We start from the raw sequence: 22,763 nt of genomic DNA on the forward strand, positions 1-22,763 counted from the left end.
AATGGCTGAAGGGGTTAAGACTAGTGTGCAGCATAGAGATATGGATGGATTTGCAAAGAGCATGTCTAAGATTTCATGATCTGCTGTTTACTCAAGCCTCCACATTCCTGTGCACATCTTTGCCTTGATATAATTTACATTCTCTTTTTCCTTTACTTCAGTACTGTTGGTTCTTTCTGTCAACTGTGCTATGACCAGTCACCCCCTTTTTGTGGCAGTAATTCCATTTTGTGAATATAATTTATCCCTTCTTGGAAGTTTTTTTTCCTACCCTTGTTATTTTTTTCATCAGATATTGTCCAATAATCCTCTGTACACTGGAAATGTGATTATACGATGAGAATTTACTATTGTTGTTCAAACTAAAGTTTGACAGAAACTAATCTATTTCAGATACATATATATATATATATGGGTGTGTGTGTGTGTGTGTAAATTGGGCATCAAGGCTCAGTTTCTGTGGTGTTCTCTATTCTATGTTCTGATTGTAAGATATGGTTCCCAAAAAAGAAAAAGACCTGGCTGATAGTTTAAATGACCCATGAGCCCATCTTGCGCTATAATTGGTATCCATTTCCTATTACTCAAGGAAAAGATTTTCCCTGGATGTGCAGCAGGATTCAAGTGGTTGACTCAGCTAGGGATCAGGAGCATGGGTCCTTCAGCTAGGATGTTATCTGGTCCCATTGAGTTCGATGTATCCTGTGCTTGAATCATTTCTTATATGGAATTAATTGAATTGGCCAGAGAGAATGTCTTCTCCAATGGAGGGGTGTCTAGAGAAATTTGAGATGAATCATCCAATTTGTTAGGTTGTGCAAATGCTTCAGCTAGTCTTTAGCATTCAGATGCTGCTCATTGCCATTGTTGAGGCTGGGGATATTTGTATCTTCTGATCCCATGAGCAGTTTCATTGACCACCACCATTCTTAACTAGATGTGGCATGACTGCAGGGTGTTGATCTGATTTGTCAGTTGTAGGATCCCTCAGCTTTCTCTACTGCATGCTGTTTTTATCTTTATTCCCCCACACACTTTTGCTTTCGCCTCACGAGACTGGCAGCTTATTTTTAATTAGACCTGATTTTGTTCCTGACGTGCTTTTGCACACTCCATTTGATCCCCTTGATTGCACAGGAGGGGAATGGAAAATTCCAGGCCATCAGATTAACAGATTGTGATGGTGTACATATCTACTGCTGTTGATAGTCCATAGCCCATAGCACTTTCTTTGCCCAGTTTTGAGTTGCTTGATCAGTTCTGGAAATCTCATTTATCACAACTGTAGTGCCAGACAACACAGTTAGAGGGGTGTTCTTGGTGGCTAGATGGAATTATGTCTAACAATAAGTGTGCGGTGGGCACTGCCATAAATCTGTCTACCACAAATCAATTGATGTGGATGAGGTCATCACCTGTATTGTTCCACTCACTAATTGTCTCAGATCCAGTCAGAAAGTCACAGCTTTTTTTTTGTAATTCTTTATGTATCGCACGATGAACCATATCAACCAATTTACAGATGCATCTCTTTAAATATTCAGTGACATTTTCTTTTTTCCCCCTTCCCTCCAAAAACAGTAAATATTGAACATATAAAATACAATAAAACAATATCTTTATACAAAAGGAATACAAAGAAAAAAGATGCATCATCTACTTATTCACATTAAATCTGATCCTGTTCATCTTCTTATCATTTTAGGTGGTGGTGGTCCGAGGCCTGCTCTTTCTGTTATGTTCCATATATGGTTCCCAGGTTTTTTCAAACATTGTAATTTTGTCTTTTAAATTATATGTGATTTTTTTCCCCCAATGGGATACCCTTAAACTTGGTTATATATTCCATATATAGTCCAACGTGGCCATCTTATATCTTTATTTTCACTTCTTTTCTGCCTCTTCACCACCTCCGTCCCTTTTTTTTCCATTACTGTTTTTTAAGTTTTCCTTTTTTAATCTTAATATATGACAATGCACTTAAGACATGAAATACCCCAACAATCCCCACAAGCAATAACCCTTTAACCCCAAATGAACCTCCCCTCCTTGGATTGCCCCTTTTCCCTTGACGGCAACCACAACTCTCCTTTCCATTTGATTTGCGAACTTACTTGCATCAACCGATTTTGCAGTGACCATTATTCTCCCACCCCCAGCACCCCCCAGAGAACACTATTTTCCTATATTTATAACAAAGCTCTCTTTTTTTCCCTTCTTCCCCTTCTCTTATCCATCTTTAAATCTTTATATATACATTATCTTTACTTTATATTTTTACATATTTTTGTATACTTTCATGCCAGTCATCCTTGTCACTCCTCCTCCTCTCTTCTCCTGTCCTGCAAATGTTCAGCAAATTCTTGGGCTTTCTTTGGGTCCGAGAACAGACTATTCCGTTCCCCAGGAATAAATACTTTGAGTACTGCTGGATGTCTTAATATAAAGTTATAACCTTTCTTCCATAAGATTGTTTTCGCCATGTTGAATTCCTTCCTCTTCTTTAAAAATTCGAAGCTTATGTCCGGATAAAAATATATTTTTTGTCCCTTATGTTCCAATGGCTTATTGTCTTCTCTAACCTTTTTTGGCTGCTCCAGTATGTTTTCTCTTGTCGTATATCTTTGAAATTTTACCAATATGGATCTCGGTTTTTGATGTGGTGGCAGTTTCAGTACTAGTGCTCTATGCGCCCTTTCGATTTCTATTTCTTCATGTGAATGTCATTCCAAGTACCTTTGGGATCCATCCTTTTATGAATTCCTTCATATCTGACCCTTCTTTGCCTTCTTTCAGGCCCACTATTTTTATCTTGTTTCACCTACTGTAGTTTTCCAATACATCAATTTTTTGTGACAATAAATCTTGTGTCTCTTTTTTTTCCACTCTCTTCCAACTTCCCTCTTAAATCATTTATTTCCATTTCTACAGCAGCTTCTCATTTCTCCACATTTTCTACTCTTTTCCCTATTTCAGTCATGACCAACTCTAAGCTTTGGATTCTGTCTTCAGCTCTTTTCATTTTTCTTTTGATTGAATAAAATTCTAATTATAGCCATTCTTTTAATGACCTCATTTGTTCTTCAGAAAAGACTTTATCTAAATTTTGTCCTTCTATTTTACCTTCTTCTTTCCTTTGAAAATCTTGGTCTTCTTCCTCTTCTTCTGTGTCTGTATCTATGTCTGTGTCATCTTCTCTTCTCTGTATATCTTCATCCCTCTCTGGTGAGCTGCTTCTGTATCCTTGCTGGGCCTCCAGCTGCTATGTCTCCTGTTGTTGGACCTCCCACCGCAGGTTGACCCATTGCCGGTCACCCCGTTGCCGCTCATCCTCTTTCCGCCCTTCATTCTCTTTCTCACCACTCTTTTCTTCTTTCTTGCTTACCTCCCCCAGCCAAATGCACCGATATTGGGCGGTCTCTCAGCTGGCCGCTCCTCAGCTGAGTCCCCCTCCCACCGACGTTAACCTTTTCTTTTGTTTGCGCACTGCACACCTCTTCTTGGCTCTGAGAGCCATTTTTGAAGTCCGCCAGTCGGGAGGACACCGCTTCTCTGGGGACTCACCAACATCGGAGATCGGACACTCCTCTCCACAGTGGCTCTCTGCTCCGACGTGCAGGTAAGGCCTTCTTTCTTCTCCAGTGATTTTCCTTCTTCTCTTTTCTCTGTTATTCTTACTATTTCTCTTTTGGGTGCCATCTTCTGTCTCTTCTCTGTAACTTTATCTTTCTCTTCCTGTATTTTATGTTTATTGAGCTCTGTTTTTTCATATTTTTTTTCTTTTCTCTGGAGAGGGCTGGTTCCACTCGACCAGCCATTACTCCATCATGTGACTTTCCTCCCCCCCCACCCAAGAAAGTCACAGCTTTCAGGACTCATTCAGCACTGGCAACACCAAATCACTCTTGGAGATGGATATTAAAATCCCCAACTTTGGTTACTTTCAGAGCTTCTTCCCAGCATTGTTCAACATGGGGGAAGCACTGATACACAAGCAGGACAGTAAGAGGTGGTTTGCTGGTCATATTTGACCTCATGTCATGAACTTAATGTGGTCTGAAATCAATGCTGAGGTCTCTCATGATCGCTCCTTCCTATTAGTAAAATACTGCACCATCCATACTCGCAGGTGATATAGAATATACCTAGGCATTGACATGGATGCATTTGATACATTGCCTGTAGGTTTAGATTTATTGAGAACAATACAAGGTTGTTGCTTGAACATGCCTGAGTACAACTCTTGCAATTTTGATACCAATCCCTTATCTTCTTTGGAGGAACTCAGTACCCGGTTGTCAAAAAAGATTTATTCATTACAATTTTACGTATTGGTTATAGTTGAACATTTTGGTCTACTAGGCCATTTTACAAGGGTCTGAGGTCAACATAAGCCAGTCTAGGTATGCCAAGCAGATTTCCTCCCTGAAGAATATTAGAGGGTTTTTGAACAAACCAGTAGTTTACTGGTAATCACCATTATTTTTGTTTCTTAAGCTTTAATTGCAGACTATTAACTGAACTTAAATTCAACAGTTATCATCTTTGATTTGAACTTGGTTTCTTTGATTTTTAGTTCAGACCTCAGAATTACTAGTGCAGAAGCTTATCCTAATGCCTTAATTGTGCCTGCATTTAGGAGGCAAAATAATGATGTTTGTCATTCATACGAAAATATCCTTGTGGTTGACATCAAGGGGAAATTGGTCTAGTCAGTTAAGAAAAACAGCAAATGAAACATATGATGCAGTTGGGGGATGCAAGAAGGCAGGGATATCCAGGAAGTGGATGGATGTGGAGTGATATGAGGAACAGAGGGGCCTTAGACTGTGGGCCACATAGTCATAAAAGCAGTAGGCGTATCTCAATAGGTAGTTAAAATAATAGATGTGATTCTTTAATTATCCTTATATTAATATAAAGCTATGCAGGGACTCTATGAATACAAGTGAGACCACTTCAGTATCATATACAAATCTGGTCACCACATTCCAGGAGAAAGGCGATTGCACTAGAGGAAGCCGAGTCGATTCACAAGGATGTTGTTAAGGATGTAGCACTGAGAAAAACATTGAGAAACCAGAATTATTTTTCTTTCAACCGGTTGAGGCTGACAAGATAATTAAATGAAGGATTTTAAAAAATTGTGTTTAATTATACTACAAAGAAAGGATCAAATCTCCAGAAGAAAAAAAATCCAAAACCAGAGGAAATAGATTTAAAGTAATTGAAGAACCAGAAGAGAGAGGAGGTAAAATGTTTCCAGCTGGAGTGTGGTAGGGTCTGGGACTCTCTGCTTATTTGAGTGATAGAGGCAGAAACCCTCATATTTACTAAGCACTTGGTTGCTTTACTCAGCGACCTGACACTTAGGATGAGTAGTTCTAAAAAAAAAGCACAATGGGCCTAATGACTTCCTTCAATGTCATAAATTTTCTATGATTCTAAAATTCACAAGCATGTACCAATCAATAGTTTTTAATTCTGCTTTGGAGCCAAGCAGAGCAATAATTCCTAATGGGGGTACATTCACTGAACAGATGGGGAATATTCTGCTCTAGATTCCTTCCAAGTCATTAGCATATTATAGTCCATGAAAAAGGCAATGCAATACTTACATCCTAGGGCATAGGTGCTCTGTGGTTAATAAAGGTTTACTTAAGATGGTACATGAGTGGAAAAAAGGTTGAGAACCACTGCTCTAAAATGATTTTAATTGAGAAGGTTATGCCCTAAAGTGAATACAATTTTTTTTGAGAAGATTCTTTGGCTTGGCTTCGCGGACGAAGATTTATGGAGGGGGTAAAGAGTCCACGTCAGCTGCAGGCTCGTTTGTGGCTGACCAGTCCGATGCGGGACAGGCAGACACGATTGCAGCGGTTGCAAGGGAAAATTGGTTGGTTGGGGTTGGGTGTTGGGTTTTTCCTCCTTTGCCTTTTGTCAGTGAGGTGGGAAGATTATGCTAGCAGTAAATATCCAAGGTGCTGGATCTATGTTAATTTACTGTTTCATTAACACATTACATATTTCTGCCAAATGGACAATAGGATACATCATTTATTTTTGCATCCCTACTTTTGCAGATATACATTTTTATCCATTACAATTAACTGATTGAAAATTCTGAACTATGGCTTAATTTTATGATCTACACCCTTGGCAGGTAGACTTGTTAAGAGAAGCTTGTAAGAGGAATATTCACCTTCATGTTTTTTCCTGGCAAATGCCTTTGGATACTTTTGTTGTACAAAAGGGCAAAATGTATGGAAGTTGTAGTTGGTACTGGTATGTGTACAAGTTAAAGTAACCAATTCTAATCATTATCCGTTAAGACATAGCCTTGTTTCCATTTAAAATAAAGAGGTATAGAATGACTCTATTGTTCAAACACCTTGACTTCAAAATACCAGGAAGACTTAATTTAATTGGATCAGTCTTCTGTCTCCAGTTAGAGTATTAGAGAGGCAGCTTTATACAAAGTACCTACTTCCAGTCACCTGCCAAATAACGATTCTCAAGATTAATGGGAACACCAAGGTATGATTGATAGATAATGTATACTAATATTTCAAGCAGATAAAATCAGTTTAACCAGCAAACAGCATTTGCCTTCAATCACCAAGCAATTGTAAGCTATAAACCCAAACAAAAGTGGGAAAAAGATTTAAACATAAAGATAAAAAAATGAAACATGGGAAATGTTATGTTCTGGAACTATGAAGAATATAATAAACACAAGGTTATTACAGTATAATTGGTTACACAGGTTATATATCACGCCCCAAAAGTTAAAAAAAAATGGGATCCAACATTATCAGATAGATGTTTTTGCTGTAAGAAGGAAATGGGGACAACAGTACATGCAATTTGGGCATATGAGAAAGTGAAAATGTTTTGGGAAGATCGAAATCAGATACTAAATAAAATCACAAAAAATAACATACCCAAAAAATCCAGAGATCTTTCTTCTAAGTAATACAAGTAGAAAGGAATTAGGCCTCAAACTGGATAAAGTGCAAAAAAGATTTATTATGATAGCCTTAGCAGTAGCGAAAAAATGTATAATGTCAACTTGGAAAATGGAAGAGAGCCTGAGAATACAGCAATGTTACATAGAAATGAATAAATGTATTCCATTGGAAAAAATAACATACAATTTAAAAAATAAAATCACATTATTTGAACAAATTTGGGAACCATACATGGAACATAACAGAGAAGGCTTCCCTCGGACCTCCACCCCCTAAAATGCTAAGACTTGATCCAGTGCGTCAAAGTAGACGACACATTTTTCTTGTTTATTTTTCATTGTGTGATGACACTGTTTAATGGTTTTATTGTATTGTACATGTTGAATATTTATCGGTTTTGGAGGGGGGTGGGAAGGGGGGGGGGGGAAGGGAAGGTAGGGGGGAAAAAGGGAGAAAATGCCATTGTGTATATTTAATGAGAAACGTTTGTATATATTTTGGTTGATATGGTTCACAGTGTGAAAAATAAAAAATTATTTAAAAAAAAAATCAGCAAGCAGTTGCAGTTACCTTTAATAAATGGACAAGATGTCCACATACCATCTTAGCTTCTCTAAATGAAAGGATCTCACGAACTGACAGCATCATAATTTTGTTAAATGGTGTAATTTATTTTCAAAGGACAACTGTTTGAAGCTTTTCATATTATCCTTCCATTTGCATGCCTGAAATATGGATATTAAATTGTAAAACAGGATTCAGAATTCTGGCTTGTTGCTCAATGGAGAATAATCTGTCAGTATGTTCACCATTGCACCCTGCAAGAAAAAGACAAAACAAAAAGTAGACCAAGTTCATGTTTAAACTATGTTAATAATCTCGGACCGCTGCTCAGTTTTCTATTTGTTACTGACCTCCAAGGTAAAAAAAAAACTTACTAGAGAAAGGAAATAATACCTCCTTGCATTTGAAGATGGTAATTCAAAAGTATCTCTGGTGCTGATCACTGGTTAAGAAGATTGGAAGATGACAGGGATTGTTGTAAAGGGTCATAATTCAAAAAAACAAAACAGGTTCAATAATTACTTCTAGTTTACCTTATATTAAAAAATGGACAAATCTAAATCACCATCCACATCCAAAGGAAAAATTACTGAGAGGAGCAATATATTCAGTCAACTACTAAATAGGACGACATTTATCGCTGTGTTTCTTACATTCTAACTGGATCATTATCAGCCCATGATGTAATAAAGCATATTCAGTTTGACACAGGCCCACATAAGGAGATAATTGAGCCACTTAGAGTAGGAGGTTTTTAAATAGAGAAATGGAGGAAAATCAACTACTTTAATACACAGCTTGAAATTGGCAAACACATTCTATTCTCAGTCATTTTTGTGCACAATTGAAAACAACTAAGTGAAATTCTAGGTTTTTTTCCACAACATGTTATCATCATTTTAATAATTTAAGACTAAGAATTATTTTTGTGACAACTCCAAGAGTTGAATATCCCTGGTGAGTCAAATTACAGTCTTATCGTACTCTGGTGAGAAGAAACTTTGTAATTGCCACAAATGCCTGAAGAACAAACTTGAAAGGGATAAAGGAAATGGAAATAAATCAATGCCAACATACACGAGAATTGATCATTTACACAAAGAATCAATTATCTGTCTCTTGAAACTTTGTTGATGTGATGTAAGTGGCAGAGATAACTGATGGTACTTATTGGCATTAGAGCCGATGATGGTCTCCTTGGAAAAATACAGAATGTGTGCAACACAAAAACACTTCAAACACTTGAAAAAATCTTAGTTTGATGCATGTTGTTGATTTGCTGCTAAGAGCCCCAAGTGATGAATCTTACAGTTAATTTCATATTGGCACATACATGTTTTAACATTACTCAATTAATACTGAAAGCTATTGAAAAGTTCATCTTATTGAAGAGTCAACAGTACTTTTGCATTATTTCCTAACATTTGAAATGTTATGGAGGGTCAATAAATAATTAGGGATATTTAAATCTTTAAAAATATAGTATTATGCATATCCAGTGCCATGCCTGTGATGCTCATTAAGTGAGAGAATATTTCATAAAACTGATTTTACACTCTGTGCCAAATTTTAAATGATCTTCACATTCAAGGTCTTCTTTATGAAAATCGTAGAGTAATTTAGAGACCTTTAAGTCCATTAAATAAAACTTGAATTCATTTTACAAATAAACACTTTATGAAAGTGCTGTGATTATCATCGATACTGTCTGATAAATGATACTATTTTATCTAATTCTGTAATACTTCAGTTTTGGTATGCAATACATCTAGTGTCATGAAGTTTACGTTTTTATATAAACTATAAATGTTTTAAACAGGATCATTCTATACTCTATTCTGGTTCCTATTGTTGGTAACATAATTATAATTGTTTCAAATAATATGGTGTGATTTCCAATATTCTCAACTTTCTTACCATAATTGTCCATTTCCTATTTTCAGCTTCTTGGAAAACAAGTGATCGTGGAGAATAAAATACTTCATCATCAACTTCTTCAGGTTTTCGTGGCAAACAATGCAAGAATGTCCAGTTTGGGGCAGCTGACTTTCCAGTCTATAAAATAGAAAAACCCAAAAATTATAGGACACATCCACATGATTTAAAGATAGAACTAAGATCGACCACTTCAATTGTCAATACCAAGGACAACCACCAATAGAAACAGCACCAATATCAATTACAAAGTTTTATGTTTAAGCTAGCAGATCTCAGATTCTGCCTCAGAAGTAAGTGGTTACAAAACTGACCTTCAAATACTGTATATACTACAGGATGTAGCCATTAACCACTCTGCAGGGAACAATTTCATTTGTAACATCCTTGTTATCTGGAAAATATCTGTCAGACCACAATCAGTGAAGATTGGTGAGAACTTCTCCACAATCTCCATCAGTACTGAAGCCCCACAGGACTGTGTTCTTAGCCCCATGCTCTACTCATTTTACATGACTGTGTAGCTCGGTACGACAATAACATCATCTACAGATTTGCCGACAATACCACAGTAGTGGGTTATATAAAGAAAGGGGATGGGTCAGCATAAAGGATAGAGAATGACAACTTGGCTGAATAGTGCACCAATAACAATCTTGCACTCAATGTCACCAAAACTAACGAGCTGATGGTTGACTTCAGGAAAGGAAAGGCAGTGGTATACAATCCAGTGACCATTGGGGGATCAGAGGTGAAGAGGGTGAGCACATTTAGGTTTTTGGGAGTCACTACCTCGGAGGATCTTTCCTGGACTCAACACACAAAATACCCTTTATCGCTGCTTCTTGGTACATGTGACAAAATTTAATTTGAAGTTCAACTATTGGTGTTGCTCTGTGAACAGCCATCACAATGCAAGATTAATGACAAAACCAACCAATTATTTCTCCTTTTACAATCTTTGTTCAAAAGGCACTTTTCAAAATACAGCAGGGTACCCTCTGTTCCATTGGTCATGCTTTAGCTCTGGTTGGAGCCTTAACCAATTTACAGGATTTGGCACTAACCCACCCATATGATTAATTTAAATATATTCAGTGCACGCGAGTACTTCAGCATACTTGAAATTGCTATAGCATTGACTGTAAAATGTGACTTTTGAAATGGCATGCAAATATTGAAATTTTCCATTTGACATAGTTCAAAGCTCTTCAGAAATATTGGTGTCACAATATGTACTTCCTAAATTATATTTTTAATACCAGTACTTAAAATCAAATAATCAGCCATATTATCAATGATTTAGCATCGAGTCCACGCTGCTGAAGATCCAGCTGCGCTGGATGGGTCACGTCTCCAGAATGGAGGACCATCGCCTTCCCAAGATCGTGTTATATGGCGAGCTCTCCACTGGCCACCGTGACAGAGGTGCACCAAAGAAAAGGTACAAGGACTGCCGAAAGAAATCTCTTGGTGCCTGCCACATTGACCACCGCCAGTGGGCTGATAACGCCTCAAACCGTGCATCTTGGCGCCTCACAGTTTGGCGGGCAGCAACCTCCTTTGAAGAAGACCGCAGAGCCTACCTCACTGACAAAAGGCAAAGGAGGAAAAACCCAACACCCAACCCCAACCAACTAATTTTCCCCTGCAACCGCTGCAATCGTGTCTGCCTGTCCCGCATCGGACTTGTCAGCCACAAACAAGCCTGCAGCTGACGTGGACCTTTTACCCCCTCCATAAATCTTCGTCCGCGAAGCCAAGCCAAAGAGCTACCTACCTTACTGCAATGCATTAAGTACTATATAGTAAAATCCCCTTTATCCAGAATTCGAGAAATTGGAAGTCTCAAGCAACCGGCAAAAAAAAAATCATCATGGAAAATAAACAGTTAAAAAATGCAAACATTTAAAATTGGCACTCCCCCACCCTGCCCCACCCCGAGCAGTCAGTTCGCCAATCCACGCAATATGCAATCTCAAGCAACCGGCAAATTCACATACCCGGCATCTACCAATCCACATAGGTGCTGGATACTGGGGGTTTTACTGTACATGAAAGAAAGTGCATTGTATTTGAATATATATCAAGGACACTATGAACTTGAGAAAAGGGCAAAATGCAGGCTTTAACGCATCAATTTGCAGGTGATTGCCCACTATATCTATGTGCCTTTGAATATTTGCTTTATCTTTAACATCCTTGGCTAGTTTTAGGTTAATTGCCAATGGCCAGGAATACAAGTTCTTCTAAATCGCAAATTTGAACTGTAATGTATAATTATGTTGATTCCACAGGACAAAAATCAGACCAATTAAAAAATTTAAAATATGTATTTAACAGGTCAAAGGTCTATTTATTATATTTTTGCCTCATCAACATCCATTGCCATAAACGTCATTTTGGGTGTTTGAGTGCTACTGAGGTATCACAAGAAATGTACCTCAGGGTATCTTCAGAAAGGTACCCCAGGACTCCTTGCAAACAGCCTGTTTCTTTTTTAAATAATAAAATGCCTTTGAAGTTTATCAACAGACATTTATAAGGCAAGGACTCCCTGGAAGATTGATACACTCTCGTGTAATTCTCCCTGGTGATTGCATTCTGTTGTGTGACAAGGCTTCTCGTGATGATTGATTTAATAGCCAAAATACAAATACAATGCTGGAAGGAAGTGAACACGATTTAAGAGTTATATTTTCCATGACTCACAAATAAAAACTTTCATTTTGCCTCTCTCGTTGGCATTGCAAGTAATTTCCGTTGTACTTGTTGACGTTACCTATGTCTCTTGCTACCAGGAATAATAAAGTGCCTAGGATCTCCATCGAGAAACTGTCATGGGAATGTAAATTGCAAGGGGGGGGAAGAAAGGGAATTAAGACTGCCAGATTTTTAAAAATATTTTCTAGCAGCCTAGGCGAAGTTCCTTTCATTCTTCTTTGAAGAAGAGAGCTTGCCCTCATGGTCCCAAATAGGATTGCATACAGTGAGGGAGGGGGCAGCAAAGGATTTTATTTATAAGTGAAATGTCAAATTGGTAACAAAAAAAAATCCATTTTAATACATATGATTAAAATTTGGCATGAGATTAATGAGTGTATTGGGGAAAAAAGTGGGGATTCGCCAAAAGCACCACTATGCCAGATGAATTATTGCCCATAAATCTGGGTAATTAAATTCTAAATATTTGGTATGAGAAAGGAATTAGGCACATTGAAAATTGTTATGAGGAAGGACTACTTACGTCCTTTGAGCAATTAAAACAGAAATATGATTTGTGGAATTGAACCTTCTACTGCTTTCTTCAATTAAGGTCCTTCTTGCGAGAAAGATGGGGTCCTACAATGGCCCTGTCTTCAAGTAATGAAGTGGAAGGGATGCTTCAGCTGGGAAATGCACCTAAATTTATAACTAGGATGTATTTTGTTATACAAGGCGAAAGTGCTGAGCTGGGCCTACAAAGGTCGAGAGAAAGGTGAGAGATGAACCTGAGTGTTACAATACCAGAAGGGTGTTGGTCTGATTGATTGTTGATGTCATACTGTCCAAACACCAATGCGAGATATGGATCGGTTCAATACAATTGTTTTTTTTTTACATCAATTACATCTCACACCACAAAAACTACTTCAGATGTGGTGCTGAAATAGGAATCTTTTTACACCCTATCTGGTCATGTGCAAAGGTAAGACCATTTTGGCATGCTATCACTAAAACATTAACAAGAGTTAACAGGAGTGACCTGCCCACATGATCCAGATCTGTACAACCTTATGGACGCAAGCTACAAACTGACTAAATTTCAAATTTTACTTTGTTAGAGTAACTCTGGTTGTGGCCAAGAAGTGTATAGCAATCATTTGGAAATCCAACTCTTCCCTTCTTGCTCGATAGGCCACAGAGTTACTTACTTGTATACCCATGGAGAAAATTACAGAATAATTATGATACATTCATTAAGATATGGCAACCGCATTTGGATTATGTAGGGGTACAATTATAAATTTGACCCTTCAATGTATATAACAATATGATATCCCCAAAAAAGAATTACGAAGGAGAGCTCTGACAGTACGTGGTTATATTTTTTGTATTTGACATGTATAAAAGGTTAGATTGTTATCGTCTTAGTGGTACAAGGATTTAATCCAGTAAGTGTTGTTACTCACATGTATTTGGATGGATCTCTGTGATAATGAATGGATAGTACAATAGATTATGCCCCCAAAGGTGCAACTTTGCCAAGAGATGAAAAGGATTCAAAAGTTATTTAGTAATTTAATCCATCCACCCTCAAAAATTAGCAAAGGAAGTAAATTTGGGGCACAAAATTTAGGACAAAGAATTACGAAAATCAACAGAGGGGAAAAAGTATAACAAATGCATAAATTAGCATATGACAAGAGCTTTGTGCTAACATAATAGACAAATGTTATATTTAATAAGTATCACTGGCAAGGCCGATATTTATAATTCACCCTTATCTGTCCTTGAGAAGGATGGAGTTTGTAGCTTTCTTGAACCATTCCTGTCTGTTTTGTAAAGATACTCCCGCAATTCTATCGGGCAGGGAGTCCAAGGACCTTAAACTTCACTTTCCCTCATTTAGAATAGTGCCTTATTTGTGGTGGTGTTCCCATGCAGCTGTTGCCCCCCACCCCTGTCCCTCTTGGTAATTGGGATCCTCAGTTAGGGAGGTACAGTTTAAAAACAGTGGCACATTCCTCCAAAGCATCTGAAGATGCTACACTTTATAGTTGGGGTGAGGGGGAAAAGGGAAATAAATGTTTAGGTGATAACTGGGATGCCAAACAAGTGAGTTGCTTTGCAGTGGATGGTATCAAGCTTTTTAAGTGCTGTTTGTCCTACAATTTGATGCACTTTAATGGCTCCTCTATTAAGCTTCTAGTAAAAAATGAACATTCCTCTAACAGATTTTCATGGAGGATAAGAGTCATTCTAAATGAAGATGTACGTGACCTTACACTGTGCGGCATGAGTTATACTTCTTGCTTATCAACCAACGGCTGAACTTTGTCTAAGTCTTGTGCATAAAAGTGATGGAGAAACTCAGCAGATTATGCAGCATCCACAGGAAGTAAAGGTCAGTGACATTTCAGGTCTGAACCCTTCATCAGGAATATTGAAAATCAGGCTGATGCCTGAATAAAAAAGTGGGGGAGGAGAAGGAAAGGGAGCTGCACAGATTAACACACAAGATGCAATAGGTGGATACAGGTGGGAGGGTAGAAGAGAAAGAAGCTGAGGAATGTTGGGAGGAGGGTGGAGAGTGCTGAAGAGGATCTCTGATAGGAGAAAGAAGGGAAGGGGGCTGGAAGTTGGAGGAAGGGAGATAGAGGGTTTGGGAAAGAAAGAGCCCAGAGAAGGGAGTTCAGGGAAATTGGAAGTAAATATTAATGTTGTCTGGTTGGAGACTGCCAAGACAGAAAAAAAATAAGTTGTTCCTCCAATTTGTGAGTGGCCTCAATTTGGAGAGTTAACGAAGCCATGGACAGACATGTCAGTGGGGCAATGCTGTGTGGAATTAAAGGTTCAAGTCTTGCTTCATGGTGTGAGGAGTTGTAATAGAAATAATTTTTGTGCAAACATGGACTAAAGACCATTGACAATGCAGTTGAAAATAGTTGGATCAGAACACGATTCTACAGAATTCCAGCAGTGAAGATGTTCTGCGATTTGGATTATTAGCCATTACTGCTTCATTGCCACAAACCCTCAAGAAGCAATGCAAAAACATTTTAGCTCTATTGCCGCCATTTCTTTGCACATCCTTGCCATTGGCAATGAGCCTGAAAAGGAACGCAGGTTAAAAGTGCCATCAGGACAATGTTCTGCAGGTTTAAATGCTATAACTTGAGGTGCTCAAGAGTTCATAGAAAATAAAAATCTGCAAAATGATTTTATTTTCATCTTTTGTAAAAACGAGTTATCATATACAATGTACATATACACATGTATTTGCAGCCAAACAGGTATTTTGGAAAAAGAAAATCCTATATACATTAATTACTGAATGGAGATAATCAATAGGAAAGGTAGCTCAAGACCCCAAGTTCAATCCTACCATCGAAACAAAAATCTCATCATGACTATAATCTTTTATCACATAAGAGAGATGAAAAAATGTGCTTTGATTAACAAGTCTGCCTCAGTGAAATCCAGCATTGATAAAATCCAGTCTACCAAATTTGACTAACTGATGTTGAATTTTAGAAAAAGCATTAGAATTCTGATTGAAAATCTAATGATCTCAAAGTGAGATCAAGGATTGGAAGTGGTTATATAAACCAAGGCAGAAAAAAAAAACAGTATTGAGGAATTATCATTAATGAATCTAATGCAGAGAAAATTACAAACATCTATAATTTTCAGATTTCACGTGCCCTACCGTCATTGTGATCTGATAACCATGGAATGCTTTCAGTCTCTCTGCCTTTTCCTCTTCTTGTCCCATGCTGATCCATGTGTCTGTCACCAGGACATTAGCTCCGTTTGCTGCTTCCAGTGGATCATTAGTAAAGAACAACTTGGTTCCATACTAATATCAATAATAAAGGGTAAAAGGAAAAGTCCTTCAGAAAAAAATTACCAATATCCAAAATCCTCTCAAATATCAAAAGATAAAAGAAATTACCTCTTTTGCCAATGATTCAGCCAACAAGGTAACACTCGCATCAGCTTCAAAACCCTGTAAAGAAAATAATAGTGTTTTGCACCTTTCTTTCTGCTTCAGCAACAGTACCGGTTTTCACAAGGTATTAAACAGATTCCAGTAGTCACCCAATCACAAATCAACATGCAGATATGCTGATAACAGACAATAATTAGTGGTGTTTAAGAAGATTTTGAGTTCAAATTATGTAATCCTAACCAGATAACAGATATTATCTCACTCACATTTGTCTTCTAAAAATTGTGGATATCTTTTGCGAAGATTGAATAGAAATCACTTGCCAGCAGTAAATAGATTGGATAGCCAATGTTAGTGATTCTGGTGAAGTAAAACTGATCAACACGGATTGTGTAGTACTGTTTCACAGACTTCCACGAGGGCAAGAAAACAGCTAACTTGGACTTAGGGTGATCATACTGATTCTATGAATGTATCTCACCCATTTCCTAAAGGTCAGTTTTACTTCAAATATCCTGGTTTCTGTTGCAATGGATCCCCCCACCTTTTTGAAAGCTGACCCTCCACACATATGAAGCTATTCTTCTGGATGGAATACTCCAGCAGCAAGTTCAGCCAAGGGCCTTAAGATTTCTATCCAAAGATCTGCTGGACTTCCACCTAGTGTAGGCCTGCCATCTAGACTCTCAAGCAATCCCATTCCAAGCACCAGTTGAGGGGAACTGAGGTAAAGTTATATTAGATCTCATAATTCATTGAAGATTGTTTATCAGTTTACAGACAAAACCCCATTCAGTTAAGGATAATCCTCCTTATAGAACTATAAAAAAAGGAGTAAAATTGCTGGTATGGATCAGAGCATTTTAACTGAACATAATTAAGTATATTACATTTGTATCAATTTTTTTCCCCTTATTGCACTATGGTAACTGAATATTATTAACTCCCAAACTTTTGTATTTATCATTTTTAATGTATATTTTTGTGATTTTTCATGAGGTATCCATTTGGTGCCTATACACATTGTGCCTATACACATTGTGCCTATACACATTGTGCAATGTATAGGAAAATAAACTCACCATCATCATTAAATGTGTTGCCTTCTGTGTGAAATTATAAAGTAGCAATTCGAGGTCGTGTCTAATTTAAAAGCTTTGGTGTGGTCAGGTCACATTGCAATTGTGAAGCAAAATTGAAAAATGATGTAGCATAATCACAGATAACCTCTCGATGATAAGTTTAGGAAAAGGGGAGACTGAAGAAAACATGAAAAGGGATTGTTTATTGCATTAGTTTTAAAACCTGGACATAATGAAACCAAAGGTTTCTACCCATTTGTTAGCTCATCATAAAATGAAAGTTTTGGGTGGAATTAATGACAAAATAACAAGCATAAAAACCTGAAAGTATCATGGTTGTTTCACCCATATACTTAATGAATTGGTTATCTCCTTCCCCCACCCCCGGTATTTGGCACCAATGGGGATTGGAAATGCTGGATGAGTGTATTGCTGGTTGCTTGAGACTGCACATTGCAAGATTGGTGAACTTAACACGAGGGGTGCCAATTTTAAACTTCCATTTTTTTTGACAGTTGCTTGAATTCCAGATAATGGGGATTTTATTGTGGTTTTGGTGAAATTTGGGGTGATGTTTGAGCGAGTCTACTTTTCCTGCAGCAGGCATAACTCTTTCAAAGAGGTCATGGGGTTTCCTAACTTCTGTGCAGAAATGAATGTGGTTGCAGAATCGACAAATGCAGTAATACCATCAAGATGGGCATACATTTGTTACCAATGAATAGCACTTGGCTGATCAACTTCAGCTCGGTAAAACCTGACTAGACATCAGGAGTTCAAGGTTAGATTAGCTGTACATTATGGTAACACATTCAGGTTGAGGTTGGGTCAGGCGGCTTGGTTCAATATATTCAGGTCAGTTTGATTTGCTTTGTATTAGTTTACATGTTCTTTCTTCTTGATCAATATTTAGTGATTTATTCTCAATAAAATTAATTTGTGGTTTGAAGTAGTTTTATTATGGGGATGGTTGGGTCAGGTATAGAAAAAATTCTGAGTGCTTGGGCTCTGATCAGTTTCATAATGACGAGTTAGCGTCAGGTTGGATTTTAACTGTATACAAAAAGACCTCTACAGTGAATTACCACATGATTATCCATTTAAGAGAAATGCCTCTTATACCAGAAAACTTACCCGAGGTGTAGCGACATTAAGATGCATTCCAAGTTTAGGAGCACTCATCATGAAAGAGTGTAACACATTGTTTCCATCTCCAATCCACGTCAATGTTAGGCCATTCAAGGAGCCAAAATGTTCCTTAAAAAAAAACACACACAGATTAATTCTGAATTGTGCAGAAAAATCTGCATCTTCTGAAGATTTTTTTTTCCTCTTAAATTTGAAGCTATTATCACAGAAATGAGACTTAATTGTCCTTACTAGTCATATTTCAACAGGAGGTACATCTGCATTTTTACCTGCCAGGATGAATCCATTCTAACCCTGCAAATCTTCCATCACTATTTGACACTTGATTTGGGTCCTTTGTCAGGTCAGGGAAATAAATTAATCTGGAATTAAACAGGGAAGCCTGCAGATTCTGCGATTGCAGAGCAATTGACATTAATGTTGGAGAAATTCAGCAGGTCACTCACCATCCAAAGGAAGTAAAGAATAACTAATATTTAGGGCCTGAGCCCTTGGTCAAGGTATGAGCAGTCTCCTTTAAGGCCTCCTCTGGATCCAATGGCATAGAGTTTCCTGAGATGATATTTTGTAAAGAATAATGCTGTATGGTATGACACTCCAGAATATTTGTGTACAGTGGTGACTGAGCTCGTCTTTCTACAGCAATATTGATAATGAGATGCTGCAAGTTCAACTCCTCAGGTCTACCAAAGCTTCACCTCCTAAATTGCATTATCTTTTTAATTGGTTTTTATAAGAAATACAATGAAGAAAAGGGAAAACTGAAAATACAATATCATACACTCATATACATATATCTTCTTCTTTGGCTTGGCTTCGCGGACGAAGATTTATGGAGGGGGTAAAAGTCCACGTCAGCTGCAGGCTCGTTTGTGGCTGACAAGTCCGATGTGGGACAGGCAGACACGGTTGCAGCGGTTGCAAGGGAAAATTGGTTGGTTGGGGTTGGGTGTTGGGTTTTTCCTCCTTTGCCTTTTGTCAGTGAGGTGGGCTCTGCGGTCTTCTTCAAAGGAGGTTGCTGCCCGCCAAACTGTGAGGCGCCAAGATGCACGGTTTGAGGCGATATCAGCCCACTGGCGGTGGTCAATGTGGCAGGCACCGAGATTTCTTTAGGCAGTCCTTGTACCTTTTCTTTGGTGCACCTCTGTCACGGTGGCCAGTGGAGAGCTCGCCATATAACACGATCTTGGGAAGGCGATGGTCCTCCATTCTGGAGACGTGACCCATCCAGAGCAGCCGGATCTTCAGCAGCGTGGACTCGATGCTGTCAACCTCTGCCATCTCGAGTACTTCGACGTTAGGGATGAAAGCGCTCCAATGGATGTTGAGGAAGGAGCGGAGACAACGCTTGTGGAAGCGTTCTAGGAGCCGTAGGTGATGCCGGTAGAGGACCCATGATTCGGAGCCGAACAGGAGTGTGGGTATGACAACGGCTCTGTATACGCTTATTTTTGTGAGGTTTTTCAGTTGGTTGTTTTTCTAGACTCTTTTGTGTAGTCTTCCAAAGGCACTATTTGCCTTGGCGAGTCTGTTGTCTATCTCATTGTCGATCCTTGCATCTGATGAAATGGTGCAGCCGAGATAGGTAAACTGGTTGACCGTTTTGAGTTTTGTGTGCCCGATGGAGATGTGGGGGGGCTGGTAGTCATGGTGGGGAGCTGGCTGATGGAGGACCTCAGTTTTCTTCAGGCTGACTTCCAGGCCAAACATTTTGGCAGTTTCCGCAAAGCAGGACGTCAAGCGCTGAAGAGCTGGCTCTGAATGGGCAACATATATATGCACACACAAACAGTACAAATTTGATCCCCATCCACTGCAATGGGTGAAAATTAAAAAAAAAAATTACAAGTATTTATATTTTTTTAAAAACCCCCACCTAACCTACTTCAATTAAGGAAAGACTATATCTCATGTGGAAGAGTAAATACATCTAATCACATTAAAAAGTTACATCATATGAAAATAAGATTGCCATTTATCTTCAAATTTTACCGATGAACCAAATACTTGATATCTAATTTTTTCTAAACTTAGACAAGACATAATATGAGAAAACCATTGAAACACTTTTGGAGGTCTAGAGTCTTTCCATTTGAATAGGATAGCTCTTCTAACCAACAATGTAGAGAAGACCACAACCTGTTGAACAGATACAGGAAAAACTCCTTATGTCTGGGCAATAACACTGAAAAGAGCAGTTATTCGATTGGGTCGTAGCTCCATCTGGAGCATAGATGAAAAGATATTAAAAATTTCTTTCCAGTGGTTTTCTAAGGATGAACAAGACTAAAACATATGGGTCAATGTACCAGTTTTCAGATTTGCATCTGTCACAAATAGGGTTAATATTAAAAAAAACCTAGCCAATTTATCTTTGGACATGTGAACATGATGTACCACTTTGAATTGGATTAATGAATGTTGGGAAATTACATTATCTCATACTTGTCTGGATTCAATTCTATCTGCCACTGCTCTGCACAACTTTCCAGCTGATCTATGTCCTGCTGTATCCTTAGACATACATCTTCACCAGACAAGTTTAACTTAACTTAGGGGCTAAATTTTTATCAAAACCAGTATAAGAAAAAAATGTATTTCTAACTTTAGCTTAATTGTTCTTTCAATAAAATCTTCATTTTGTCTCTCTTTCACATTTTCTGGAATTTTAGGCATAATCACATCTTTGACCAGCTGATTAAAAATAAAGGATTGGTCAGCAGTCAAAAATATAAATTTGAAAGCATAATGATGCATTCCTAAAGCAAAATGACAGATATGCAAATTCTGCTCAACTAATATGGATTATCAACCCAGGGTTTTACCAATGAAAATAAAGACTTCTCAATTTGGCATTAAGGAGTGTTTGCTCACTTCTTTAATGGCAAAATAGCTACATTACATCTTATTCTTCCAAAAAAAATATTAAATTGAACTATCAGAAGTTCCCCAGAGATACCTGAAGGGTAAGGTAATCGGCCAAGATTTGGATAGGATGATATAGCTCTGACAGCCCATTGATCACTGGGATTGAACCATCTTCTGCTAGTTGCTCAAGATCTGAGTGCTTGTACACCCTGGCCAGGATCAGGTCAGTCATCCCAGACAACACCCTGGAATACAAATCAAGCGGACCCAAAATGTTATTGAACAATACTAAATGAAGAAATCGTGTGTTAAAAAAAATTCATAATGTATGGAAAATTATTTAACACACAGTATGCTTTTTATTTTTTTAATCATTTGCTTCAGTCACATTTGGACTCACATTGATAACCAACTAGTCTCACACACCCAGATAACCTCATTTCACTTAGGACCTTTTAAAAGGATCAAATGAGAGCATCTTAACCCAGCTGTTTGGCTTAAAATGAATGTGGAACACAAATGGAAAATAATATTTGAATGTTACACTAAAAGTTGGCTTTTCAGGCACCTTACTGACACCCATGCACATTTTTCAGAAGGTTCACCGAACGGGTAACCTTGGCAAGTAGTGATTTACAAAGGCTTGCAGAACTATTCAGGAGCTCTTTGACCAATTTGCTGGTACAAAATCAATTGCATAAGCAAAGTAAACCAAACTGAAAGTGCATGTATACTTTTTGAGATTATGTAATCTTGTAAAAAAAACACATTCAAGTTATCAGATTCCAAAGTATTCACAATTTTTCTTCACCTTGTCCTCTTCACTTAAAAGTGGTGCTCTTGTTGACATAATGACTCCCTGGGTACACTCCTCCCCTGGGGCAATTCTTTGTATATGAACCAACACCATTTATGGAATTCTTCCCCTCAGTGAGTCTTGCAGAGCAACCAGCTGTGGCCTTAACCAACGTCTATTTTTCTAGCAGCAATCTCACAGATCTCCACTTTCCCTCGACCAGGGCAACAAGGCCATCTGGCGATTCACCTCAATTGCTGGTTAACTCAGTAGAGGCAAAGATCTGCAATGCAGAGTACCATACAAGTCATGCAAAGGAATTCAAAAATTTGATGTAAAAAAAAAATACATCATTTAAGAAATGATTTTAAAAATGAAACTATCTTGGTTTTTTACATATTACAGATGATTCCTGCAGCAATTCATAGGATTAAAAAATTCTTTTGGACAAATTTTAAATTTAATTTAAAAAAAATTTAGACTCACAGCACAGTAACAAGTCCTTTCAGCCCATGCCACCCAATTAACTTACAACCCCGGTATGTTTTTTTGGGAGGGAGGAAACTGGAGCCCCTGGTGAAAACTCACACAGACACAGGGAGAACATATAATCTTCTTGCAGATTGTGTGTGGGATTCAAAATGTACCACCGGCCTACTGCAGGGGGCAACCTCTGTACCTGCAGGAGTGTAAGGGGACAGGACATCACCTGACCGGTTGCCAATCAGTCGGCCTGAATGGAT

The 22,763-nt window shown here is 38.0% G+C and overlaps 1 protein-coding gene across 2 annotated transcripts in view; it reads right to left on the reverse strand.

The window, feature by feature from the left end:
* Positions 1–7,009: 7,009 nt before the first annotated feature.
* The window catches only part of otc (ornithine transcarbamylase), a 64,121-nt gene continuing 48,367 nt past the window's right edge, over positions 7,010–22,763 (reverse strand). For both annotated transcript variants that reach the window (XM_069889404.1, XM_069889402.1), the window contains 6 exons: positions 21,316–21,469; positions 18,342–18,464; positions 16,129–16,182; positions 15,883–16,032; positions 9,453–9,590; positions 7,010–7,789 (listed from right to left, as the gene is read on the reverse strand). In XM_069889404.1, the coding sequence (XP_069745505.1) occupies positions 7,730–7,789; positions 9,453–9,590; positions 15,883–16,032; positions 16,129–16,182; positions 18,342–18,464; positions 21,316–21,469 (679 nt within the window). In that variant the 3' untranslated portion in view covers positions 7,010–7,729. The remainder of the gene's footprint in view (positions 7,790–9,452; positions 9,591–15,882; positions 16,033–16,128; positions 16,183–18,341; positions 18,465–21,315; positions 21,470–22,763) is intronic.

This window comes from Narcine bancroftii, chromosome 7 (genome assembly GCF_036971445.1).
Source record: "Narcine bancroftii isolate sNarBan1 chromosome 7, sNarBan1.hap1, whole genome shotgun sequence".
NCBI classification, from domain to species: domain Eukaryota; kingdom Metazoa; phylum Chordata; class Chondrichthyes; order Torpediniformes; family Narcinidae; genus Narcine; species Narcine bancroftii.